Below are 27,294 nucleotides of genomic sequence, written 5' to 3'. Positions count from 1 at the left end.
TCATTGCTAATGAGATGTATAGATATCTAAGAATAAATAATGAAACATTAATTTTATTTTTTAGTCGTTGTAGTATAAATAAAGTTTGTGAGTATCTTCTCTGTAAAACTTTCATGAGGCTATAACTCGTCCACTAGGGAAATCCTAGTGGTTTAAGGCCTTATTGCATATGGTTAATGCAATCGCATTTGGCGAAATGAGATTAGCTAGAACTCCATTTTTTGTCAGTTATTTTAATTTCTCATCTTTGCTTGAGGACAAACAAAATGCTGTTTGGGGGTGGTTTGATAAGAGCCCAAAACTGTAGTTTGAACCCCTTAATAATAGAAAAAATGGCCGTTTCATTCCGTTACTTCACATGCTTATGTGGCGTGCCGGATGTATATGTGTCCGACCAAATGCTTACGTGTCACCATTGAAGTGCACACCTAATCACCGGTGACGTGGCATCGAAATTTCAAAGTGTTTTAAACCCGAAATTTCACAGAAATTTCACCGAAATTTCAAATTCACATAAGCCCACATATTGATTTCGGCCCAAGCCCAACAAAACCAAAAAAAAATCATTGTTCATCTTCCTTACCAACGCCTCCACCACCACCACCGGATTATGAGGATTCCACACCTTCCATTTACTTGATACCTTAATCATGGGATTAAAATTTTATGTGGACAACAATTCAGTAGTCAACACTCAACAACACTATCGTCATCAACGTAGGCAATGGAGAAAAAAGAAGCGAAGCGAGCAGCAGGAGCTACTGGTGCGCACCCTGACGCTTCCGGGAAGAAGAATGGAGGTCCAGTCATGAAAGTACTCAACTGATGAGGAGAGGGCGCTACGCCGCTGGTCTCAAAGAAAAAAAATGTCCTTGTGGTGTAAGCACTCATTGATTTGAGGGTCCAGTAATAGATGCTGGTGGTGGTATCATCCAAAAAGTTGCGTTTGAAGGGACCATGTTAACGTTAACATTACCCCCAGTTCCTAATGCCCACATAGGAACAAGCCCTTGATGCTGGTGATATGTTGTTGCTGAAACTGCACTTGCTTGAATAGGTGCTAAACCAAAAGAAACAGAAACCCCATCATTAATAGGATCAAGGAAATCACTAGTAACAGGACATTTTCTTTTCTTCTTATTCATATCTGTTGTTGGTGTTTCTTGACTTGGAGATGTAGTTGGTATCTTTAAAGTTCCACCTACAGACATAGCTATAGCAGGAATGGTTCCAGTTCGATTCTTTGCAATAATAGCTGGTTCGGCATGTTCAAGTAACCATCTAATAGTTTCACCATCGATTTATGACCAAGTTCTCGGGTTAAGCGAAATATTATTCTTGTCGCATATTGCCGGCCGCATAATATCCTTCTTCCTCTTCCTTCTACTTTTGAGTATCTATCTTTTGTTGATGCTCTTTTTGTTGTTGTTGGTTTTGTTATCTACATCTGCATAGGTCTATCGCTCCTTTTCATAGAAGGATGAAAGAAAGGCGGGATGCTAAGCATATGAAGACTCTCTTATGACATCATCATGCCACATCAGATGTTTCTAGGTCAATTTCAAAATTCAAAGCGTGATTTTACGATGACGACATTATGACATCATCATGCCACATCAGCTGTTTCTAGGTGTCAATTACAGCAGAGCCACATAAGCTTCTGTTAAGCCACATTTGCATCCGTTAGTACATATCAGCATTTGAAGTAACAGAAACACACCAGTGGCCTAACGTGATAGATTTTGCAAAGGTCATGGCCCAATTTGCTCAAAAAAAAAGTTCGTGGCCCAAATTGATAAAAGCACCAAAGTTCATGGTACTAAACGGTCATTTTTTCTTAATAATATTATATTTAGACCAATTATGTTTATAATAAATAAAAGTTAGTATTGTTTACAAACTTTTGTATATTTTAGGTCTTGGAGTCAACTATGTAAAGAAATATGTCACTTTTGCAAGAGAACGAAGCAAAAATTGGTTGCTAAGAAGTTCTATGGTTAAAGCCCAAGTTTCAAGGAGAAAAAGCCTTTTTTAAAGCCCAGTCAAAGCTGATAAGTCAAAGTTAACGCGGGCAGAAATAGAGCAAAAAAACCAATAGAACTTTTACAGGCCGTATCTTTGGACTTAGACATTGGAATTGGGCCTATTATATGTTAAAACGACTGGTTTAGAAAGATATTTCTAATGGTCTAGGCCTTGACCCAATCAGAGTAGTAAAAGTAGATGAAAAGGTTGTTGTAGTAATTTTCAATAGAAAAACCCTTTTTGGACTTAAGTAATTAGGTTTTGGGCTTGATTTAGTGGCCCAAAACATACCTCCAAAGCCCATGCACGAAATTGTAAACCTAGCCCTCTCCTATATAAAGAAGACTAAGTCAAAACTCTAACTCTCTCCTACCTCTTCTCTTTAGTCTAATCTAGTTTTAAAAGTTTATGTTTTATTAGCCTAGCCACTATTAATACAATTCAAGTTATTTTTAATACAAGTATTCCTTTGATTATGTCTTCTTCTTCTCATTATTTATTCCATGATAGTCTAATGAACTATAGCTAAACCTCCATTAAAGGGGTTTGATTGAAGCTTTGATGAAGAATTGATATGTTAGTATAGAATAGTTGCATTAAAGAGCTTCAAGTCTAGGGTTTTCTATTTAGCAATAAGTAAAATAAACCTAGCCTAGAAGGTAGTTCATTCACCATGAGAATGGGTTTCCACTTCCTCTCATGGTAATTATTAGTTGGCTAGAGATACCATGAATAATTAGGGATAATAAAGACCTAACCTTTATGTTGAACCTTGTGTGAAAACATAAAGATTAGGGTTACAACAAACTCTATACTAGCATGTTATGGATTAATCAAGGTGGATTCAAATCTCCCTAATTCCTTCTTAATATTCACATCTTAATATTTAATTGCCATAGTTTAATTTAGAATATATTCAATATTAGTTTTCACCATATTAGTTCTAATTTAAATCATTACTCTCATGCTGTTTAATTGTTCATCATTAGTGGAATTAGTTATTATCTAAGCAATTAGGAGTGGAACGAATTCTTACTCTAGTTTTATTACATGACAATTTGATAGTAGAAACTTGATATAAAAAGCTTGGAAATATAGCTTACTTCTTCCTAGTTTATTTAGCTAAGTAGGAGTAAAAGATTAATTTTCATTCTATCACTATGCAAGACATAAGATGTCTTGTATGAATAGCAAGGTGATATATGCGACCCTTAGTAACACTTAAGTGATCCTCAAACCACCCTTAGAAGAATGGAGATTGCGTACTTGTAAAGGTTGGTCTATGTGGAATCCATTTCCTGTGTTTTTGTTTTGTAGAAAATCACATAGCTATTGTTGTATAAAGAATCATCTATTATGAAAACGGGGAAAAACAATCATTTTTGAAAAAGAATGTAAAATAAAATAAAGAAATGAAAAATAATATACTCGCTTGATATAGTAACACTACTCAAACTACGAGTAAAAAGTGCTAGATATACTGGAAGACGCAAGATATATGTAGACTAAGGTTCTAGCATTTACAACCACTGACTCCAAGAGGAGGGCTCGGTTACCTTAAAGTGCACTCCCATGATATAAGAATTGAAAGGAATGTACCAAGAAAACATGATGAGTCAAGACTATATGTGGGGTCATTTTAAGTCAGATTCTCCAAGATTATGCATGTGATGGATAATATGATGTTAGCTATAAACTAATAATCTAAACATTTGGGGATCAATCCATAAAAACATGACAAAGCATTTACGCCCAAACAGAATGAAATTATGCATTTGAAGTATAAGATGCAAAATGATAAGAGAAAGCTTATGTAACCCATCATGGAAATTATACTATAACCCGTCATGTCTGAATTATCCGAGAGAGTATAAGTTTGGTAGTAGTTATTCTTCATTAAGCTCAGATGATGCGGAATATGACATACTAGGCTTTTCAACCACTTGAATGATGGGCTCATCATCGCATGCTTTCAAAAACTCCAAGAACTCTTCATCTAGCTTGGGTGTATTTATAAAATCAGAGTCAGTGTCGGCATCTTTAAGAAAATCATCGATTTCGTCCATCGTTAAGTCCACAACAACCAAGCTAAATTGGGATCCACATTCCACCATAAATTTTGTTTCCTCTTTTTCTGGCACTTCAATCAAAGTGGGGTTCTCATCAACTGGTATGATAGGCTCATGAGTTTGTATGTTGGGCAATGTCTCTTTACTAGGAAGGTTGAGAAAACTATGAAAGTTTTCAAAGGTAATTAGCTTAAGTGCGAATTAGAGTTTTCATTGAAATGGTTTAGTGGTGTAGTCCTCAGAAATTGGTGGATTTTTTATGAATGGAGGTTGGCTTTCAAGAGGTGTTAAATTGCTATGGTGATGGTTGTGTAGTGGTTCTTCACATGATCTTGAGGACTCGGAGAATTCTTCATCTAGTTTTGGCGTATCCACAAAACTATGGTTCATATCTGTAATAGTAAGGATGCCACAAATTTGTTCTATCGATAAGCCTTTAATGGCCAAATAAAATTGAGATTCACTTTCTACCATAGATTTTATATCCTCTTTTCCTAGCACTTGATTTTCTTTGTCCTCTCTTCCTAAATCTTCATAAATTTTCTCAATGTCATTGTCCAAGTGTGTCAAGTCCAACACATGTTCTAGAGTTTCTTCTGCCAGAATTTTCTCATGCATAGGTGATGGTGTACTAGGACAAGTGAGAGAAACTATAACTTTAGTTATGTAATCATCATCATCAGATCTGGAATTCACACGATAGTCAGGTGGATGGTGATAGGGTTTTAATTGACCATAAATATCAGGATGGGATTTATCAATCGGCTTTGTTATAGTAACACCTTGTTTCTCTTGTTAGTTTGGTTCTGGACTGGTGGGGAGAATATTAGTCTCAGATATGGTATTGATTGAAGTGGATTGGAGAAAACACAAGGTCTTTACTATTTGTTGAATTTGTATTATTTGCTCGACCATTACCTAGTAAAGTTAGTCTGTGATAGATGGTAGAGTGGGATATGAATTTGACATGGATAGTGATGGACTTAGGGTGAAACTACACTCTGACTAACTAGGTGGATTTATGAATGATGGTTGACTATTTGTGGTGGAACTCCATGAATTATCTGCATGATTAGAAAACTCTTGTGTGTATTTATACTAAGGAAGTTTGAAAATTAAGGTTCATAATTTTAAAAGTTTCTCATAGTAGGTTTAAACTCGGTATATGATAAGCATTGAGACGCCCAATGATAAGGACTACCATAACAAATAGAACAAGGTTCTAGGTTTGCATTGTAATTCTATGATGGTTGCGATGCATATTGAGAAGTCATGGATGCTCAACCAAGGATGATGAACAAACAATAGATTTTTTTTTTTAATTTGTATATAAAAACTTTGAAAGTCTGTAGATTTGATTCTATGCCCTGTTCAAATCGGACAGTTGGCTGCAAAGCTAGGTTTTGGGGCTCTGCATGCTTCAAAAGGGAATATCAGTACTTCACCACATAGGGTGCTACCAAGAATCTCACTCGCAATGAAATAAGCGAGGGGAGTGAGGAAGGTAGTTGGTCTACTGGAATTTGGTAGTTTTCCACTCTCAATCTTCATGCTAAGTGTTTGTCCTGTGGATGTGACTAGATTGGCTCTGCATGGTTGATTTTAGATTTTAGTTTCGTCATTGTAGCATTTGAATCCCGCAATGTCTGTTATCTAAAGTGGGGCTTAATCTCACTTATTGTTTGTTATGGCTCAAGTTTAGCTTTAAGCGTGTAAAGTAAATACGATACGGAAGTTAAAACACAGAGTCACGCAAGCATGCTTTTGTAAACAACCAAGTATCCTCTGACTGGGAGTTGTGAGGAGGTTAAGAGCTTACCTCCCAACTGTGCATACACGTACTTAGGGATGGAGTTGGCGTTGCGTTGGTGGGGTTTAACCAAGTGTGTGGTGCCTTGATATGTCAAACCCTACCGTTCGAGCTTTACATTTTTTCGGTTACAAAATTTCTAAACTAAACCCGCATGTTGGGTTGGAATGGTGGCAAAGCTAATAAGTTTACAAATTTGCCTTCGTGGGCTTAACTAACATAATTGTAAAAACAAGAGTAACTAAGCTAAACTTCTTAAATAATGATGATTAAACTATTAACTATGTGATTACGAAAATATAATAAGAATTGTCAAAGATTGAATCTTTAATCCCCAAGTTGATTTGTAATGTACGAGGGTTTTGATACATGACTCGCCCCGCGCATTCAAATGTCCCAAGATGATCAAATCTTCAACATTTGGTAAGTTTGTCAAACTTTAACCAAAAGACAATCTTTCTATTTTAAGCCTAAGCTACTTGATATTATCCTAAACGTTATCTTTAAGCAAGTTGGTATTATCTTAATTTTTTGTATTAACCATAATTAATAATGATAAAAACAAAATAAGATATTATCCAAAACAAAATCTAACCTTTATCTAATAATGATAATAAACTAAGTTGTTTTTCTTTTCTTTTGTTTATTTATATTATTTTTTTATATTTTTATATTTTGAAGAACACTAAATATTGAAAAACTAACTAGTTTCAAAACATTAACAGTTTAATAAACAGGGACTAAGGAGAGTGATCTACTAAACAAGTACTACAATCTGAGCCAAGGGTGGGTTTTTCAGGTGGTGCAACTCGAGGGGGCAGGTCGCAAGTCGAGTTAGGGGCGGTCGCCCTTCTCGTTCCAGCAGCTTTTGACCAGCTTCCTTCTGTGGCTTCACGAAGTTGTTTTTAACCCAGAGTGATACCTGAAATTATCACAAAACTGGATCAATAAGATTCAAATAGAAAATAAAGCTTGAAAATAAGAAAATTAAGTTGAAAAGTATTAAGAAAAGAGAAAAGTACTCCCCTTTTCATTCACCCTTCTTCTCATATCATCAGATCCATGACGGTGGCGCCATTTGAAGGTGTATACAATGGTGGGTATTAGTTTTTGAAGTTGTTCATCTTAGATATTTGAAGAGAGGAAGTATGATGGAGAAAAACTAAACCTTTTATTAACTTTTCATTTGTTCTTAGTAAACTTTGGTATATGAAGATGTAGACAACAACTGGTTATTAAGGTTTTCGAAGATTAAAACATGAATACTTTGTTTGGTTAAGTGTAAAACATGTAAATCTTGATATGTAAAGATAGCTTGGTTAGCAAGTTATACTCATTTGATTGATTCAAATGAGTATAACTAAATTTTGGGTGTTGAATGAATGAATAAGAAGATGTTTTGAAGAACTATTTTGATGAAAGACAAGATTAAACACTTTAAATGGAAGAAAACTAACTTGATTCAATAAAGTTTGAAGCTTGAAAATAAAGAAAATGGAAAACAATAATAAAAACTAAATAAAAACTATTGTCTATTTTACCCTACTACTAATTAATTTACACTATACTCCTAGGGCATAAAGCTTAGTGGGAAATCTCTACACTTATATATGTGTAGAGATGTACAAGTTTACCCCTCCTCTTTTGCTTATTCATGAAGCAACCTAATCTAAAACCTTCTTATGCCTTCTAGAGTTAAGTGGATAGGACCAAGTCTTTGGGCCTAAGCCCATGTCTTTGGAAGTTTGAGCCTTTGGTCTTTTGAAGGTTTAGGTGCTTGGCCATTGCCTTGGAAATAGTTGAGCCCTTGGTCTTTGAAACCTTGGAGTGTTTCCTGAGCTTTTGAGTTTTTGGGCCCTTGTGTTGACTTTGACAGTTGACTTTTTGGCATTTTTTCTCAGTTGCTCCATGAGGTCCTTTTTAGACTCCTTTAATTTGTCTCCTTTTGGCTCTAGAACATGTCTTTTGAGATATTTGGTCCAAAATAGGTTTGTATATCTTGAAAAAGCAATAAGAACATGAGTTTTCTACATTATTAACAATATAATTTAACTATATTAAAGCATTATAAGAGAACAAAAACGTATATTTGAGGTCTAATCAGCATACATCAAGCTACCCACTGCAGATGCATAAGGAATCTTTTGCATTTCTTTCTTCTCATGCTCACCCTTCGGACACTTATCTTTGGTCATGCGGAATTGGCCGCCAAGCGGACAACTCACTAGATCTGCTTGATCCATGTTGAATCTCTTTAACACCTTCTCAATATAGCTTAATTTCTTGAGAAAGTCATAACTTCCCACTCTTTTTGTCACGAGTAATCCGCATACCAAGTATCTACTTTGCTTTACCCAAATCCTTCATCTCAAAGTACTTACTCAAGTTTTTCTTAAGCTTGGTAAGATATTTTGTTGATGGTTTGGCCAACTATCAACATATCATCCATATACAACAACAACACTATGAAATCTCTATCTGGAAACTTCTGAACAAACACACAATGTTCGGAAGTAGACTTCTTGTAGTCATGCTTCACAATATAGGACTCAAACTTCATGTACCACTGTCTCGGTGCCTGCTTCAAACCATACATACTCTTTTTTGATCATTTTGTATACCAAATGCTCATTGCCTTTCACCTCAAAACCATCTGGCTAGTCCAGACATCTTCCTCACGATCACCATGAAAAAAAGTTGTCTTGACATCTAGTTGCTCAACCACTAGGTTCATACTTGCAGCCAAACCAATACCACTCTGATAGAAGTCATCTTAACCACCGGAGAGAAAATTTCATCAAAGTCAATACCTTTCCTCTGACCGAATACCTTCACAACAAAGCGAGTTTTGTGCTTTGAATGTGGATTACTCTCTTCATGCTTGACTTTGAAAATCCACTTATTCTTGAGAACTTTTCTTCCTTTCAGTTTCTCAACTTAGTCGTAAGTGTGAATCTTATGCATTGCATGACCTTCAACCACTTCTCTTTGTTTGTACCTTCAAGAGTGATGCAGGGCGTGGTGAAGAAACTATTGCTCTTCTATCAAATCAGTTGAACGTCAAAAATAATGTTGCCTGGAACTCAATGAACTTCCTTCGAATCAATTGAAATTCACAAAGAACTTACTTAAAAAATCGAAAGGCATCCAAGACTTGTTGATTCCACTAATAGAATACCAAGATATGGGAGATAAACAAGAGAAAACACTTCTCTAAACAAATTTTCATTAATCAATAAGCCAATTGTCGTGTTACAACTCTGAGCCACATATATAGGCTTCAAAACACTCCAAAACATAAATAGAAACATCCAGAAAACCCCTAAATTGATACTACTGCCTTCAATGACTTAAAACTACTTAAAACACTTCAAAAACAACTTTGGTAACTTCTAAAAACACCCTAGAATCCTAAATAATGAAAATACATAAAATAAGTAATTTCTAAGATCACATATGGGCTGAAACTTTGAAATTCCATCAATCTCATTGATTTTGACTTGCATCATTCTCCCGGTCTTGGAAAAAATTTGTCCTCGAATTTTACTTGCGTAATTATTGATGAAGAATAGACAGATATACTGTAGTCTTCCTCGAATTTTTCTATTATACTTTCTAACATCCATAGCTTGTCGAAAGTAACTATTTTTCATAACTTGCACGATAAAAATTCTCGCTAAAACAAAGCAATGATTCTTTGACATAGCTTCGTCTTGAAGGCCCTCTAGGAATAGATCTTCGAAATCGTCAAACAATACTTTTCTATCACAGAAAAATAACTATGCAAAACCTTCACAAATAGATTTATCCTCCACATAAAACAAACTCAGATCCACAAAACTTAAATCAAGAATTTTTTCATCATCAGGATATACGTCATAAACTGGTGGTAAATCCCAATTGATAAAGACCTCTTCTTCTTCTCCAATAAAAAAAAAAAAATCAAATCTTTACTATCCATTTTTTTTTCTCAATTTTTTTCTTCTTAGAAAAATTAAATCTACAGAGATAACTAGCTATAGTAACACATACTCACCAGGATTGACCAGAAGCTCTGATTACCAACTGATGCAAGGCGTGGTGGAGAAACTATTGCTCTTCTATCGAATCAATTGAACGTCACAAATAACGTTGCTTGGAACTTGATGAACTTCCTTCGAATCAATTGAAATTCACAAATAACTTACTTGAAAAATCGAAAGGCATCAAAGACTTGTTGATTCCACTAATAGAATACCAAGATATGGGAGATAACCAAGAAAAAACACTTCTCTAAATAAATTTTCATTAATCAATAAGCCAATTTTTGTGTGACAACTCTGAGCCACATATATAGGCTTCAAAATACTCCAAAACATAAGTAGAAACATTCAGAAAACCCCTAAATTGATACTACTACCTTAAAGGACTTAAAACTACTTAAAACACTTCAAAAACAACTTTAGAAACTTCTAAAAACACCCTAAAATCCTAAATAACGAAAATACATAAAATAAGTAATTTTTAAGATCACATATGGGCTGAAACATTGGAATTCCATCAATCTAATTGATTTTGACTTGCATCAAAGAGCCTCTTGATAGTATATAGGTTCTCCACCATCGGATAGTAAAAAATACGTATGTGGTGGGTACCTGGTTGAAGTTTAACTTTCTCTCTCAGATCTCCTCACCTAATCATCTTGTGGCTAAGGAGAATGCACTTCTTTTTGCTCAGGTGGTGGTTCATGCACTTCATCTGCATCTTCTATCTCAATAGGTTCAATCCAATCATGAACAATAGAATCATCATTATAAGCCTCAAACACATGGTTCTCTGCATTCTCAATGCGTTTTGCAACTCATTCCACAATAGGAATTTCTAGCACTAAATCAACAAAGATCATCAATGAAAGCTTCTAGCTTCTCACCATTCTCAAAGTCTTCTATTGTTTGGTCTTCCAAGAACACAACATCATGACTTCGGATTATCTTATTTTTTATCGGGTCATAAAGTTTGTAACCAAACTTCTCATCCCCATAACCAAGAAAAATGCACTGCTTGGCTTTGTCATCAAGCTTAGATCTCTCATCCTTGGGAATATGAACAAGTGCCCTGCACCCAAATACCCTCAAGTATCCATAATCAACATCTCTATTTGACCATACTCTCTCTGGATAATCACTATTCAGAGGCTTCGAAGGCGATAGGTTGATCACATGTACAGCTGTGTGCATTGTTTATACCCAATAACTTCTTGGTAACTTAGAGTGAGACAACATGCATCTCATCCTTTCTACAATGGTATGGTTCATCCTCTCGGCTATACCATTATGTTGTGGTGTCTTGGGCATTCTCTGCTCATGACAAATCACATGACTCTTGCAATACTCTTCAAACGGCTCAATATACTCTCCCTCATTATCTGAACAAATACACTTCAAAGGCTTCCCAGTTTCTCTTTCCACCATGCAATTAGAGCTCGAGGAAAAAGGAGGACTATATAAATACCAAATGAGGACAAAGAAATTCATTCTCATTCTTCCATAAAAATTGCAAACCAGACAGAAACTTGTAAATCAGAGAGAAAGGGATAGAGAACTTATGACACCATTGATAATCAATATAATTATTTTCTTTTATTACATCTCGAATCTTTAGGATCAACATTCTTGATTATTACATAAAGTATGTGAGATCACAACCCTATAATTTTAGACGAACGGGTCTTCTTCATATTCACGCAATCTCTTCAGATTCTTCAATCATTGGATAGGGCACACACAGTACAAAAATGTGGCAGAACAATGCTAGCAACTCCATTCTTATTTAGGGAACCTATAGAATATTGGACAATAGAATTGGATAAAAGCTCACATTTCAAACCTAGCAACTAGAACTTTCACAACCTAACTAAAAATTTGGAATATACAAATATAAAGACAGCCTTAGGACACAACACAATCCGATCCGCAGCAGAGGTCTAGAAACTTGCTCGAATGGAATGCCGAGACTTATCTAGGCCAAGAAAGAGTTGTGTAAGTTTTTTGGACAGACATTAGTATCACAGATGTCTGCCCAAGAAGCTTACAAGATGGCTACTGTGTTCTACTTTTGATATGTTGAGAGAGTCTGAGAGTGAGAGGTGTAAATTCCATTTTCAATTAACAGTTAAGTATGTCAAGCAATCTCCACTTTACCCATTACTACTTAATCTATGGGTTGACCATCCACTCAAATTTAATCAAAGTATCAAACCGTTAAATTTTCTCAACAATTGGATTTGAACAAGTCGAATGAAATAATTATTTAACATTGGGCTAATTAATCCACTTTGAATAAAGTTTCCGTGATGTGTTTAGGTGAAAGTAATAATTGACCGCGTCATCACACGCCCATTTTAAAGGAGTGAAGGGGGCAGTTGCCTGTCCAAGGCTCCAAGGATTTGCAAAACCTCTTATGTTATATATGAATACTGGTGTCAAAATGTTATTAATCTACAAGGCTTCAATTCGTGCGCCCCTCCAATAGTTTTAGAAAAGATGCACTACTACCCCCAATCCCTTATATAGTACATCCTGTTGGAACCATTATGGTTGCAACGAATGATCTACAAACCGTGAAAACCCACGCCCAGCGAAATAAGGGGTTCTCATGGTTTTGGATAGAAATCATACCTTTAGATCGGCTAAGATAACTCTGAGAATCCAAGATCTACGAATCTGAATCAACCTCTTGATCTTCTGTTGTATTCCTATCAATGGAATGGACGTTGTGTGGGCAACGATCTACCACCCTCTTCTTTCTCTCTTGGCCTCTCTCACTCACAGAATTTGGAACTGATTTTAGATCAACTTTTCTTGAGCAAAACCTTAAGAAAAAATAGCCAGAGAAATAGGTTTCTATTTATAGGCTACAACAGGGACCATGAGGAAAAATTAGGGTTGGGCCTCCTGACGGGCTTGGGCTTCCCACGTTCACCCAGAACACACAGCCCAAGTCCGTCAACAAATGGCTTATTCCACTAAAGGCCATTGTTTCACTACCGCCCTAATCCCAAATTACGTGTTATGTTTATGGGCTCCATATTATATACTTGTTGATCTCCCCTTGTTTAAGATATTGAATGCCCGTTGATTAAGTCAACTTACTGACAACTACATTAATCAACTTTTTATGTGCTTGAGTAGTACCACTCAACCTCATTTTCATGTCTGATTAAATCTACCTGCAGGGTTTACATGACAATCCTTATGAGCTTCTCAAGGGGACATCATCAGCCCGACCTCCTGCGGGTCACGGATTCCTTCTATAATCAATAGCACACCTTACATAAAATGTCATTAACCAATCCATCGAGTTTTTTTATTCACAAATGAATCTCACTCATTGATGATTTAAAGCAATGTACAATGCACATAAGTGCCCGTTATTATATCCGGATTAAGAGGACAAGCATCCATAATAACAGAGGTGTTTGTTCTTTTATATAGTCAGTATAAAGATAAACAACCTCACTTGGTCATGTTCAATACACACAAAGTGTACTAGTGTAATCATGTAGTCAAGATAGACTAACACCAGATTATAACACAACTGTACCAATAGTTTGTCCAAATCCATCTAGGTTGTGAACGTTTACTTATACTTTATAAGGTACTGATGATATGATCTTTTCTGTGTCACCACACACCATATCATCTACAACATAAAGTATTAGATGCATGCATATAACTAATAACATATATAATATGCATAACATTTGCCCATATGATTTTCATTCAAAATATAAAGAAGTAGAGTTAATACAAAAGTAATTCTTTTAGTATATAACCCTATCACGTCCGCGCCTTCAAACTTTGAATTTGGGCTCTAACCCTCTGTTTGCATGCCAAGATAATCATGGTGTTGTTGCACATACACTTTAGGTTCCCTGTAAAGGTTAAGTTTGGTCTAACCTTACAGATGTATAAATTTATGGGAAATTGGAGGAAGACAGTGGATATGACTGAGTTCGTTCTGGATGAACTGCCTACGAATCAGGTTCTCCCTAAGGAACCTGAACCAAGTCAGACGTAGTTCATGATTTGGTGTGATTAGATCTGGTGTGGTAGATAGAGAGGTCTCTTTTGGAGAGCCTAGGGGAAAGATGGAGTAGATCTGGTAATCTCTTGAAGGGAGTCGATCCAGCCCCAGCGGATGGTATCGATTTGGGGTGAGCGGATGGAATGGATCCATCTTCCATGGATGGAGTTCCTCCCCTTTTTGAAAGGAGAATGGAGTCTGCTTTTATAGTCTTCTTGGTGATCATTTGTCTTCTCTTCCGTCAGGTCAGGTAGTATTGATGTGAGACTATATAGAGCATTAATGGCGAAGTATTGATAAGTGTGGCTGAAGTTCTAAACTTGATGGAGATAGCTGACTCGTCCTTTACTGACTATTATGATGGTACATCATTATGGCAGTTCGTGAATGAGTATTCAGGCGACATGTTCGGCGATCTCATGGAGAGACTGTCAGTTCGCTATGAGTTTGTAATGAGGTCGTCAGGAGAAGTGTTCTCTGATAAGTTGTCCTAGACACGTGTATAATATACATTGGTTGTGTATATTAGTCCCTCACATGGCCCCTTCTCATTAGGTTGTCCTGTTCAGAGGGGCGACCTGATGAGAGAGTAGTTCCACACGTGGGAAGCACACGGAGGGAGACAAAATCAAGTCAGACGTAGTTCATGTTTTGACGTTTTAGTAGACTGAGTGGTTGTTCGACTATTGAGTCGCTCCTGGACGAGGTCGTTTACTTGACTCGAGTCACTTTGGAGTGAGCTCGTGAGGCGAGTACATGTGGAGTTGATCCTGGACGAGGTCGTCCACTCGGCTTGAGTCACTTTGGAGTGAGCACTTGAGGCGAGTACATGTTTAGTTGCTCCTGGATGAGGTCGTCCATTGGTATGATACCATGATAGCTCAATCCTAAACTGGTCCTAGAAGTATTGGTCCCCAATTGGCAAGATAATTTTCCCGGCTGGAGTCACTTTGGAGTGAGCTCGTGAGGCGAGTACCTATTTAGCTGCTTCTGGATGAGGTCGTCCATTGGTATATATGATACCATGATAGCTCAATCTTGAACTAGTCCTAGAAGTATAGGTCCTTTGTTGGCGAGACTCTTGTGAACGAGCTGTGAGTTGGGTGACATTTTAGTAGACTGAGTGGCCATTCCACAGTTGATGTGATGACTATTGAATTTGATTAGATCTTTTGTATGTCTTCAGCATGGCGTTTTAGTTGAGCTGCAAAAATGCGAACTAGCACGTAGTTATTAATACAAGCTAATGGTGGTAGATACCTCTAGATTAGTGAGGTGCTCATGCAAGAGCGACTATTCTTTGGCAAAGCCCCAAGTGTATGATTCGCGTTGAGCGTCCTTGATTTTGAGTTGATCTCATTCGCATTCTTTGATGCTAGCCCCTAGTTCGTGTTGTTGACGGTCTAATAAGGAGTTAGCTCGGTTGTGAAAAGGGAAGCCCGATATGTTTTCAGCATCTTCTGTACGATCTGTGTAGCATCGCCCTTGACGGTACTCTGGTTTATTTGCTTGGACAACTCGTTGATCCATTGATTCACCTCGTTGATATCGTCATCAGTGGTGATACCATTCAAACTCTAGGCTACGACCTGGTTTTTCAGCGTTAGGTTCTCCTGCCGGAGGAAAGTGGTAATGCTCTTGTTCATTGTCCCAAGTTGGCTGACCAGGTTCTTGACTTGCTCTTGTAGGCTTTCCACGCTTCGTGGGCTTGAGGGAAACTGATTTGAAGAATATGGTTTTTCTCAAGAGATGTCCCCACAGACGGTGCCAATGTAAAGGTTAAGTTTGGTCTAACCTTACAGATGTATAGATTTGGGGGAAGTTGGGGGAAGATTGTGGCTATGACTGAGTTCGTTTCGGACGAACTGCCTACGTATCAGGTTCTCCATGAAGAACCTGAATCAAGTCAGACGTAGTTCATGATTTGGTGTGATTAGATCTGGTGTGGTAGATAAAGAGATCTCTTCTGGAGAGCTTAGGGGAGCCTAGGGGATCGAAAGATGGAGTAGATCTGGTGATCTCTCGGAGGGATTCGATCCAACCCCAGCAGATGGAGTCGATTTGGGGTGAGTGGATGGAATGGATCCAGTCTCCATGGATGGAGTTCCTCCGCCTTTCGGAAGGAGAATGGAGTTGCTTTTATAGTCTTCTTGGTGATCATTTGTCTTCTCTTCCATCAGGTCAGGTCGTATTGATGTGAGACTTTATGAAGCATTGATGGCGAAGCATTGATGAGCATGGCTGAAGTTCTAGACTTGATGGAGACAGCTGGCTTGTCTGTTACTAAATGTTACGATGGTGCATCGTGATGGCAGCTCCTTATGGCAGTTTGTGAATGAGTATTCGAGCGACCTGCTCGGCGATCTCATGGAGAGACTGTCAGTTCGCTATGAGTTCGTAATGATCGGTCGTCGGGAGAAGTGTTCTCTGATAAGTTGTGTTAGACACGTGTATAATATACATTGGTTGTGTATATTAGTCCCTCACATTTCCTATGTTTCTAACCTAGCAACTAGAACTTTCACAACCTAACTAAAAATTTGGAATATACAAATATAAAGCCGGCCTTAGGATACAACACAATCTGCAGCAGAGGTCGAGAAACTTGCTCGAATGGAATGCCGAGACTTATCTAGGCCGAGAAAGAGTTGTTTAAGCTTTTTTGGACGACATCGATTATCACAAATGTCCGCCCAAGAAGCTTACAAGATGGCTACTGTGTTCTACTTTGGATATGTTGAGAGAGTAGGTATGAGAGTGAAAGGTGTAAATTCCATTTTCAATTAACAGTTAAGTCAGGCAATCTCCACTTTGCCCATCACTACTTAATCTATGAGTTATCCACTCAAATTTAATCAAAGTATCAAACCGTTAAATTTGCTCAGCAATGGATTTGAACAAATCGAATGACATTATTTAACATAGGGCTAATTAATTCACTCTGAATAAAGTTGTCGTGATGTGTTTAGGTGAAAGTAATTGACCTTGTCGTTACACGTCCATTTTATTTGTAGATTACATCTTTTAAGTATAGTAAACTTACTTTGTGGACCTAGGAACTTAAAAAGGGACTTTTACACTGACAATTATCAATTTATATTGAGATACACACCTGTCTATTTCATTGCTAATCAACATTTACATTCAAGGACGGAGACAGTGGGGGTTGGAGGAGTGAAGTGGGCAGTCGCCCCCAAGGATTTGCAAAACCTCTTATGTTATATATGAATACCGGCTGGTGTCAAAATGTTATTAATCGACAAGGCTTCAATTCGCGCGCCCCTCCAAAAGTGTTAGAAAAGATGAACTACTGCCCCCAATCCCCCATATAGTACATCCGCCCCATCAAACTTCAAATCCGGGCTCCCTTTGTTTGAATGCCAACATAATCATGGTTACACATACACTTTAGGTTCCCTATGTTTCAGTAGTCATGGTTAGTTTACAAATGGTAGAGCAATATACACTCTGAAGAGGGTAAAAGAAAGTTTAGAGTATTACTCCAAGATACTTATATTATTAACGAGTAATAATAACTAAATAATAAGATGTTGTGTTATTTTGAATAAAACAAGAGGTGAACTTGGGCTTGGGCTTGGGCTCTCTTTGATCCCTTATCTTCTTTTTGGTAGACCATTTTCTTTAAACTGTTTCCGGATAAGTTTGGAAACAGAATTGGATATGGATTGGGAAACATATGTGATAGACTTGTAGAATCCAATTCTTATCGGGAAACTGGATCAGTGCCCTATCTGGATCTACTAAGTGCTCCACGTTTTCCTCTACAAATACTCCTAGAGCAGCAGCTAATAATGTGTGCAAAAACTATTTTCTATACTAAGTTGAGGGCTTTCATAAGATCAGAATCGTGGTTTTTCTTTTCTTCTTTGGTTTATCTGCAGTAAACAAAGGAGAGTCTATCTGGCTGTTGTATTCTGGAGGTTGACGCCTTTTTAATGCATAAAGAGGAACAGACGCCAAAACAACCTTAAAGAAAGTGTTTGATCCGTGCCTCAGCCAGCCTTCTTATTCACAGTTTGTTCTTGTTGCAGCAATTGTTACCAACAATTTTAAGGTTGTTTGACGATGAATACGAAGAAAGGTTAAGGTTTGTTTATCGGTTTTCGTTTATGGATTAAGCGATTAAAAGGTATGTTATTGCGTTATGATTACAGTATTATCTAGTATATTTTTGTCAAGATTGCTCTACTAACAGTTAGTATGTGGAGCCGAAGGTGACAACAAAAGTATATTGGTTTAATGTTAATCATGTTTTTTTTTAGTGGAAACAATAATCGCCTTGACTCTAGAATTAACACGTCTTGATTCTTGGTTTAAAAGATTTTAGTGTTGTTCACCATATGGGGTATAAAGTAGGCCACGGGCTAGAAAATTTGTGTTTGACAATTGATGAGTTATATTGGGTTATGCTCTCGGTTTTGATTAATTTCATTAAAAGATGAATTGTTTAAGTGAAAGAACGTAAAAGGTTTACATCTGCTTTGCTTGAATTGTTTATCATCTTTGTGAACTTGCTGGATGTAATTGGGCATGACTTTAACGCATGTGCAGTTCTTGCTTATGCCACTAAAAAGACTGAGAAAGGGAAACACGTTTAGGATGTGTTTTTGTTCATGAGATATTGACTGTACGTATGACGTTATCTATTTAGAATCACATGCGCAAGACATGTTCTATTCTATTTTATTAATGGTATTGATTACCATATATCGTGAAACTCACTTATTTGGTTTTGGTCCATGAACAATATCTGAGTTTGGAATTTGGAATTTGGAATTCGGAGATTGTCGAAAAAGAAGAAATAGTTCGAAATTCGGAATGGTGGGATAGTTCTGACGAAAACGGCTATAATTTATTGTTCGATGATCGGATTCACAATCCGCTTTTTGTGTTAGAAAGCTAACTCAGAGATGTTTCCAACGGTGTATGGCTTGAAGCCTAATTCGTCCAGAACTGATTCAGTTTTACAGTTCTTTATGGGCCAATTTCTCGTCGAATAGCAAAACGTGAAAATCCGATTTTTCAATCGGATAGGTATCATATTCCTTACCAAATCTATGAAATTCTTTGTTTTATATTGTGAGATGGATTAAAACATAGAATTACATGCTAGGGTTTTTAATTTAAGGAAATTTAAAACCTAAGTCTATATGTTCTAGTTATTTATCTAGTCAATATGTTGTGGCACTGGGTGTTGGTTAACATACTTTGAAAGTTTTTTCATTGACTAGATATAATTGTTTGAGATTAATTTCTCTTTTGTACATACATGATCACCAAGGTTGGTGTCTTTGTTGGTAATGGATATGCATGTAAGGAGATATTGAAGTTTGTTGATCCTACATCTAGTAGTAATGGAGCTACACTTCTATTGATATAGAACCCCACACCTTAGATGAGGTCCAACTGAGGTTTGGGCCAAGTGATGGCTTAGGTTGGGGACAATATCAGTCTTGAGTAAGACATCTGTGAGGGTACTATGGATGGTCCCTAGACTTGGCCCTGGTCATGCCTGACTGGTGAGACAAAGCCGATGGTTCGTTTAGACCAGTTTCGATCCAAGGTGGAGATTGTTAGGTGTATGGACGGAATTGGATGTTGCTGATCTTAATAATATTTTACTTCTACTTACATGATTTCTTGTTCTGCTAATGTTGGCATGGTAGATTATGTCATATTAATAGAAAATATGTTAAGAACATGAGCATACTTGGTTTAATTCCTAATTTGGATAGTGATGATTTTGTACACGGTGGATCTTGCACTAAGGCCAAAATCACAAAGGAGCGTCACAAGTCAGTTGAAAGAAATACAAATCTGCTAGACTTGGTATACACTGATATTTGTGAGCTTGAAGGTGTTCTGACTAGAGCTAGAAAAAAATATTTTATTATGTTTATTGATGGTTGCTCGAAATTTACATATGTTTAATTGTTGAAGATAAAAAGTAGTGTTTTTTATGCTTTTAAAGCTTATGTACTTGAGGTTCAAAATCAGCATGATAGGAACATTAAAGTAATTCAAAGTGATTGAGGTACTAGATATGGTTATGCTGATTTTAATCTTTTTCTTGCAATCACATGGTATTATTCATGAGATGACAACTCCTTGTTCATATGGAATGAATGGAGTAGATAAACGTAAGAACAGAACACTTAAAGGGATTAATTGTTGCTATGTTGCTTAGTTCTGGAGCACCCTCAAATTTGTGGAGGAAGCTGTTTTGATTATTAGCTATATATGTGTTGGATAGAATTGCTAATTCTAATACAAAGATTACACTTTATGAGCTATTGAAGAATAGGAAACCTAATTTGAGTTACTTCAGAATATGGGGATGTTTGACTTTTGTAAGGAAGCATGATCCCAAGATCTCAAAGTTTGAGAGCAAAGCTTATGAGTGTGTCGTTTTAGGCAATGCTATGGAGAGCAATGCCTACGTTTTTCTAGATATGAAGAGTAATGTTTTTGTTGATCATCTTCTATTGAGTTTCTTGAAGATAGATTTCCATATTTATCTAGAAATAGTGGGGGTGCTAGTGAGGGTAGTATCCTCCAAGGCCCCTAATAATGATGTTTCTGACACTGACATATCTAGATTGCATGATAGGATCATGGACACAATAGATAAACCAAAGAAGATGAACCTAGAAGATATAAAAGAGCTTAGGGTCACTAAGGTTTTGGGACCCGACTTTGTCACTGTAATTTGGAAGGAGATCCCTCCTCCATTGAAAAAGCTCTCATATATTTTGATTTCAAGTTTTGAAGAGAAGTCATTCTAGTGAGATTGATTCTCTCATGGAAAACAAAACTTGGAAACTTGTTTATTTGCCTATTGGTTGTAAAACTATAGGAATCAAATGGGTTTTAAGAAGGAAGTTTAAAACCGATGGTTCAGTGGATAAGTTTAAAGCAAGAATTGTTAGCAAGGGCTTTAGACAGAGAGAGAACTTGGTTTCTTTGACACATATTCACCTGTTACACGGATAACATCCATTAGAGTATTATTTTCTATTGATGCTGTTCATAATCTTGTTATTCATCAGATGGATGTTAAGACAACCTTTCTAAATGGGGATTTAGAAGAGGAGATTTACATGGATCAGCCAACAGGTTATGTGAACCAGGTAATGGTAAAAAGGTATGCAGATTACTTAAGTCACTTTATGGGTTGAAACAGGCACCTAAACAGTGGCATGAGAAGTTTGATAACTTTATAATTACCAGTGGGTTCAAGATAAATGAAAGTGACAAGTGCATTTATCATAAGTATTCTGATGGGATATGTGTTATTATATGCTTATATGTTGATGATCTACTAATCTTTGGTTCCAATTTACATGTTGTAAAAGAAACCAAGAACCTGTTGTCTTCTAACTTTGATATGAAGGACTTAGGTGAGGCTGATGTAATGTTGGGAATCAAAATTACAAGATCGTCTGATAGCATATGGCTGGATCAGTCACACTACATTGAGAAAATGTTGAAGAAGTATAACTACTTTGATTGCGTGACTGTGAGTACTCTTTTTAATTCCTATGTTAAATTATTTGCGAATAATGGTGAACCTGTGAATCAGAAGGAATATGCAAGTATCATTGGTAGTTTGAGATATGCTACAGATTGTTTAAGACCTGACATTGCCTATGTAGTAGGTGTTATTTGCGGTATACTAGCAAGCAATAGATTCAAATGGAACATCCTTTTAGAAAACTCCGAGGTCACCAGTGGCTATGTGTTTAGCATTGGTGGAGGTGTTGTATCTTGGAAGTCCAAGAAACAGACCATGATAGCACAGTTTGCTATGGAGTATGAGATTATTGCTTTGGCTAGTACGAGTGAAGAAACTAGTTGAGTACAAGGCCTTCTTACTCATATACTAGTTTAAGATAGACGGTATTAATTACAATGATACTTTGTTGATAGCATTACAGCTATTACTGGGAGAGTCCATATTATTTTGATTTTGTGAGATCTGAAGATAATCTTACAGATTCACAAACCAAAGCTCTGGCCAGAGATACAATGTGGACTGCTCTACTAGCATGGGACTGAAGCCAATTGAAAGGTGAATATCTATGATGGTAACCCAACCTAGGGACTGTAGATCCCAAGAACTAGGTTCAAAGGGAAGAACAAGTCATAGAATGTTGGTTGTGAGACATACATTGTTACTTATCTGTCCCATAGTTGGATAGTAAAATGTATGAAATCCTGCAGTGATAAATAGAGGTTGAGGTTTTCTGGGAAAAACTCTTAATGAAGTTCTATGGTCCTTATGGGCGGAGTGCATAGCTACAGGAGCACTCTTGATAGACTCACCTAGTGAATATGAAAGTAGAGGCCGCTTTCTATGAGAATGAGGGCTGATTCTCTAGATCATTCACGAATCCAGGAGAGCACAGGGCCTTTAATGTGCAGAACATGAAAGGAGAACACTGGATATGTTGTGCGTGATTATAACTTATTGTATACTCAAGACCTAAGTTTAAGATTTAGTCACTTATGGTTCTTATACTTTGAGTAATTTTCACTACGTAAAGGTTTAAGTCTTGGACACCTTTATCTATGCATAACATGTTGATACTGATATTGATTGCCCTTAAGTATATTTTCTATTTTGTTTTTATCAAAAATAAGTGGGGGATTGTTGTGTTATTTTGAATAAAACAAGAGGTGAACTTGGGCTTGGGCTTGGGCTCTCTTTGATCCCTTATTTTCTTTTTGGTAGACCATTTTCTTTAAACTGTTTCCGGATAAGTTTGGAAACAGAATTGGATATGGATTGGGAAACAGATGTGATAGACTTGTAGAATCCAATTCTTATCGGGAAACTGGATCAGTGCCCTATCCGGATCTACTAAGTGCTCCACGTTTTCCTCTACAAATACTCCTAGAGCAGCAGCTAATAATGTGTGCAAAAACTATTTTCTATACTAAGTTGAGGGCTTTCATAAGATCAGAATCGTGGTTTTTCTTTTCTTCTTTGGTTTATCTGCAGTAAACAAAGGAGAGTCTATCTGGCTGTTGTATTCTGGAGGTTGACGCACTTTATCTGCATAAAGAGGAACAGACGCGAATGAAACAACCTTAAAGAAAGCGTTTGATCCGTGCCTCAGCCAACCTTCTTATTGACAGTTTGTTCTTGTTGCAGCAATTGTTACCAACATAAGACAATGCCCTGGAGTTTCGCATTTGATGAACTCTATACTTATTGTTAGGTTCGTTTGCAAATTGAGAAGTATCACTGGTCACTGTAACAACTATAACATCAGACAAGTCATTTTCCTTCAACAACACAGAAATAAAAACTTGGTCGATCTTTTTTTTTTTCAAGACTTGTCTTGATCTTCCATGCAAACCAATTTTTTTTATGTTCTTCTCACAACGTTTGTTGATTTTTTAGATCACGAGCTGTGTTAAAGTGGGTACAACTGCAATCACCTTAATTGACGTATGCCTCATTTGGACATTATTTAAGAAGAATTGAAAAACAGTTTTAAGTACACAGATGTACGTACATGTTTATGCATCAACATTGCCATATAAAGTTCTTCGTCTTTTACATACCAAGATATACAAACTAGTAGAAGGAAAAAAAGAGAGTACAAAAAAATAAGAAAAAAACTCAATAATTCATTCTGTTCCTATTTTGTTTTCAGTTCCTTAGTTATGGGTCCCTTTATTCGTCAACATTTATCCCCAACAGTCATAATCTTGTTCTCGGTACGCGTCTGCCTTGCCCAGGTTGTTCATGCTATTTTTGTATCTTCGGTTGATGTCGGAAACAATAACTATCTTCTATCTCTAGCTAGAGCTAACTTTCCTCACTAATGGGAGAACAATATCGATATTGTAGGCAAGTCGTATCGTAATTATCCTTATCAACTGAATACGGCTCTCGTTGATCGATTTGGGTTTTGCTGAAAAGTTGATCTAACTAGCTGCAGGCCAAGAACTGGGCTTGAAAGATTTCACCCCTCCATACTTGGCTCCGACTACTGTTGGAGAACGCATTCTGCATGGCGTCAACTATGCGTCTGGTGGAGGAGGAATTCTTAATCGCACTGGATTTTTTTTTTGTAAGTTTTTGTAGTTCAAAATGGTATTTCAATGTCTTGGATTCAGTTTATACCCAACTAGTAGTATTTCCATTATTTGATTTATTTCCATCTGCATTCATGTTATACTCTGTCTGAACATAATATTCAGTACCCATCATAAACGTACTCTTCTCTGGACCAACCTTAGGTTGTGAGTATTCTCTGCTGCTATCTGATGTATGTAAGGCTTGTAGGTTGGTCGACTCAGCATGGACACTCAGCTTGATTACTTCGCGCACACCAGGCAAGACATAATCTCAAGCATTGGTGCTCTGGCAACTTCAAAACTTCTTGCGAAATCCATCTTCGTTGTTAACATGGGAGCAAACGATTTCCTCAACAATTATGGGACTCAAACAACCTCAACTCCGAGACCTGAAACATTTGGGCATGCATTAATATCACTATATAGAGCTCAGCTAACAGTAAGAGTTTCACAACACTTAGACGACCAATTTCATTCTCGGTAGCTTTATAGCAATACATCACAAATTTAACTGAACAGTACATATATAACAATATGCATGGTTTTTCTTATTGCTTGTCAGAAACTGTATGTATTGGGTGCCAGAAAATTTTAGTCGCGAGTGTAGGACCTCTTGGGTGCATCCCTTACAAAAGGGAACAGTATCCATCTGCTGGACATGACTGTATTGCCTCTCAGAATCATTTAGCAAGTTTATTCAACACCGCAAGCTTAAAGCCTCTTGTGACGGAATTGAACGCAAATCTTGAGGGGTCTGAGTTTGTTTATGCAGATGTGTACAACATTTTATTAGATATCATCGAAAACTTCAAATCGTACGGTGGGTAGTTCAACTAAAACCAGCTAAACGGTTTTTGAAACAATTTTTCATCTGAAAAACTTGTTTTTCCCTCAAGTTCTTATACCTGTTGCTGAAGAGTGGTAGTCTGTAGCACGTTGAAGATTTTCTGCCTTTCTGTCGTTGTTAACTTGAATGCTTTTGTGTTTGACAGGATTTGTGAATTTTTATTCTGCATGCTGCCACTCTCCAGGCAGGTTTGGAGGTTTGGTTGGATGCGTACCAGAATCTGAAATTTGTCCAAACCGATCAAAGTTTGTATTCTGGGATGCATACCATCCCTCTGAAGCTTCTAATTTGATAATTGCGAAGCGTTTGATGGATGGAGATCTTAATGATATTTCCCCACAAAATATTCGAAAACTCGTGCAGGGTTGACTATGCGTGGATGTGGGCGGATGATCACTTTATAATTTCTTCGTTATTGCTTTGCTACAATAAAAGGTGGTAATTATATATTTTGATTATTTTATTGCTGCACTAAACATGGAATGCTACTTCCACGGCCGTCATTATCTACATAAAATGATTAGTGACAGAGGGTGGATCGTGTCAGAGGTAATAAGTGTTCGTTGGAGATCTTCTCAGGTTTTACGTGTGCTTTGAGGCTTGGATTGATTTTGTTGTAATTAATTGGGCTTAAATAAATGACAATTTAATAGTCATTTAATTTTACTTATCTATTAAATAAGTTCATTCAAAGATGTTTGGATTCGTCTCCTTCATTCTTCATTTTTTCGTGCTAGTTCCAGACTTCCAGTTCTCTCTCTCAATGACAACATGTGATGAACTTTTTCTACGCCAAAATTCTCATTTAGGTATCATGAAGATTAATTAAGAATTATAACACCATCACATAATAATATTAAATACTAACACCCTCACATAATAACTTCACACCATAACCCTTCTTATTCTAAACGTTATACATCTCAATTAGTAGGGTACGCTATAATTAACATGGACATTTAAATTGGACCAACTTTTTTCCAACCAGTAAATACCCTTGATAAAATATTCAAACAAATTATTCAATGCCTTAAAAAAGATTTCATCGTCATTTCAAAATTTACTACCATTTATACCCTTAAGATGATATAGTACCCTTCAGGACGTACATGTAAATTTAAGTCGGAAATCAACTACACGCCACTATTCAATTGTTCGTGACTGATGTCTTCACATTAATACCGAATTTATTACCATTTATATCGAGTTTAAATGCTAGGAAACCAGACATCTTTCTCTTTTTCTTACGCGCCCATTTCTTTCTCTCAAATCTCCCCTCATTCGCTCTCTCTTTAAAAGCTAAAAGCCTAAAAAAAACATATATTGGGGTGCAGATTGGAGAGAAATATTAATCTCTCCCTACATCTCTCTCTTTCGATCTTTTTTTTTTTCCTCTTGAAAGAAATTATTGATACTTTTATTAGTTCATTACTGCAATTTTGGGTTTGCAATTTTGGTCCAAAACCTATAACTCCAACTCTTTGAATCTAATTTAGAGAAGAACGTCAGCGTGAGGAAGAACCCTATAACTCCCTTATTTCGCTGAAAGATTACTTTCTTCAAGTCCTTCGTATATATCTTCATTCGTTAGCTTCTACATGTCATGAACCTTTTCAAGTAATGATGCACTTAACATATTTAACACCGTACCATCTGCCATATCCATTCTCCTTATGGTCAGTACGTGGGTGTTCTTTATTCTTTGAGTTTGTTCGAATATATGAATTTCTTGATATCCAAAGGTTGGTTCTTTACTTAGTTCTTATTATTTTGAACTTTCGATTCCCAATTTCAAACAGGTATTGCGAATGTTTCCAAAATTTAAAGAACGAACTCAAATTTCTTGGCAAGTTGTAACTCTGTAAGTTTTTTCTTCAAACTCTTTAAGTTATTCTCTGCTCATTTAATTTGTTTTGCTCATTCAAATTGTGTTTCGTGAAAAATGAATGTACCCATCCAGTTGGTTTTTCTAAGTGAGTAATAAAACATATTAGTAAATAGTTAAGTAGTTCACATTTTAGACCTTACCTTATGATTTCGTTTGTTGAGTACCCAAAAAACCTGTTTGATGAAGTGCCTATGAGACCTCTTGGTTTATACAAGCGAGTATAACAACACAATGACGAGGGCCGGCCTCTTGACTTTTGGGATTTCGTGGATCTAAGTTATATGGAGCACTTAAACTTTTTCATTGATGTTTTATCCACCATTACTCAAGATAGTTTTGGCTCAGGAATGGTGGTTAGCATTGAGTGTCTTGACTTTGGCATAGGTATGTGCAAGCTGGGGCTAGTAGATGGTAAATACATAGTCCTGGAAGACTCTTAGATACTATATTTGGAGAATATATTGGATAAATATGTAGT

General features: G+C 36.7%; 1 protein-coding gene across 1 annotated transcript; it reads right to left on the bottom strand.

The window, feature by feature from the left end:
* Positions 1-887: 887 nt before the first annotated feature.
* Positions 888-4,091, bottom strand: LOC147514995 (transcription factor TCP9-like). Its single transcript, XM_086592763.1, has 2 exons — positions 3,953-4,091; positions 888-1,255 (listed from the first exon to the last, which is right to left on the bottom strand). Exons 1-2 carry the CDS (start codon positions 4,089-4,091, stop codon positions 888-890), a joined length of 507 nt encoding a protein of 168 aa, XP_086448889.1.
* Positions 4,092-27,294: the final 23,203 nt, after the last annotated feature.

This window comes from Coptis chinensis, chromosome 2 (assembly GCF_015680905.1).
Source record: "Coptis chinensis isolate HL-2020 chromosome 2, ASM1568090v1, whole genome shotgun sequence".
Classification (NCBI taxonomy): Eukaryota; Viridiplantae; Streptophyta; class Magnoliopsida; order Ranunculales; family Ranunculaceae; genus Coptis; species Coptis chinensis.
The sequence above is the reverse complement of the archived record's forward strand: the minus strand, read 5'-3'. Positions and strand labels throughout refer to the sequence as shown.

What these genes read in the sequence shown, in the direction of transcription:
- LOC147514995 (XM_086592763.1), bottom strand. Translation starts at nt 4,091, where the DNA reads ATGGACGAAATCGATGATTTTCTTAAAGATGCCGACACTGACTCTGAT. An exon ending in TCAAGTGGTTGAAAAGCCTA is followed by an intron (nt 1,256 to 3,952) that starts GTATGTCATATT and finishes ATGCCGAACCAG; the next exon opens with CTATTATTGCAAAGAATCGA.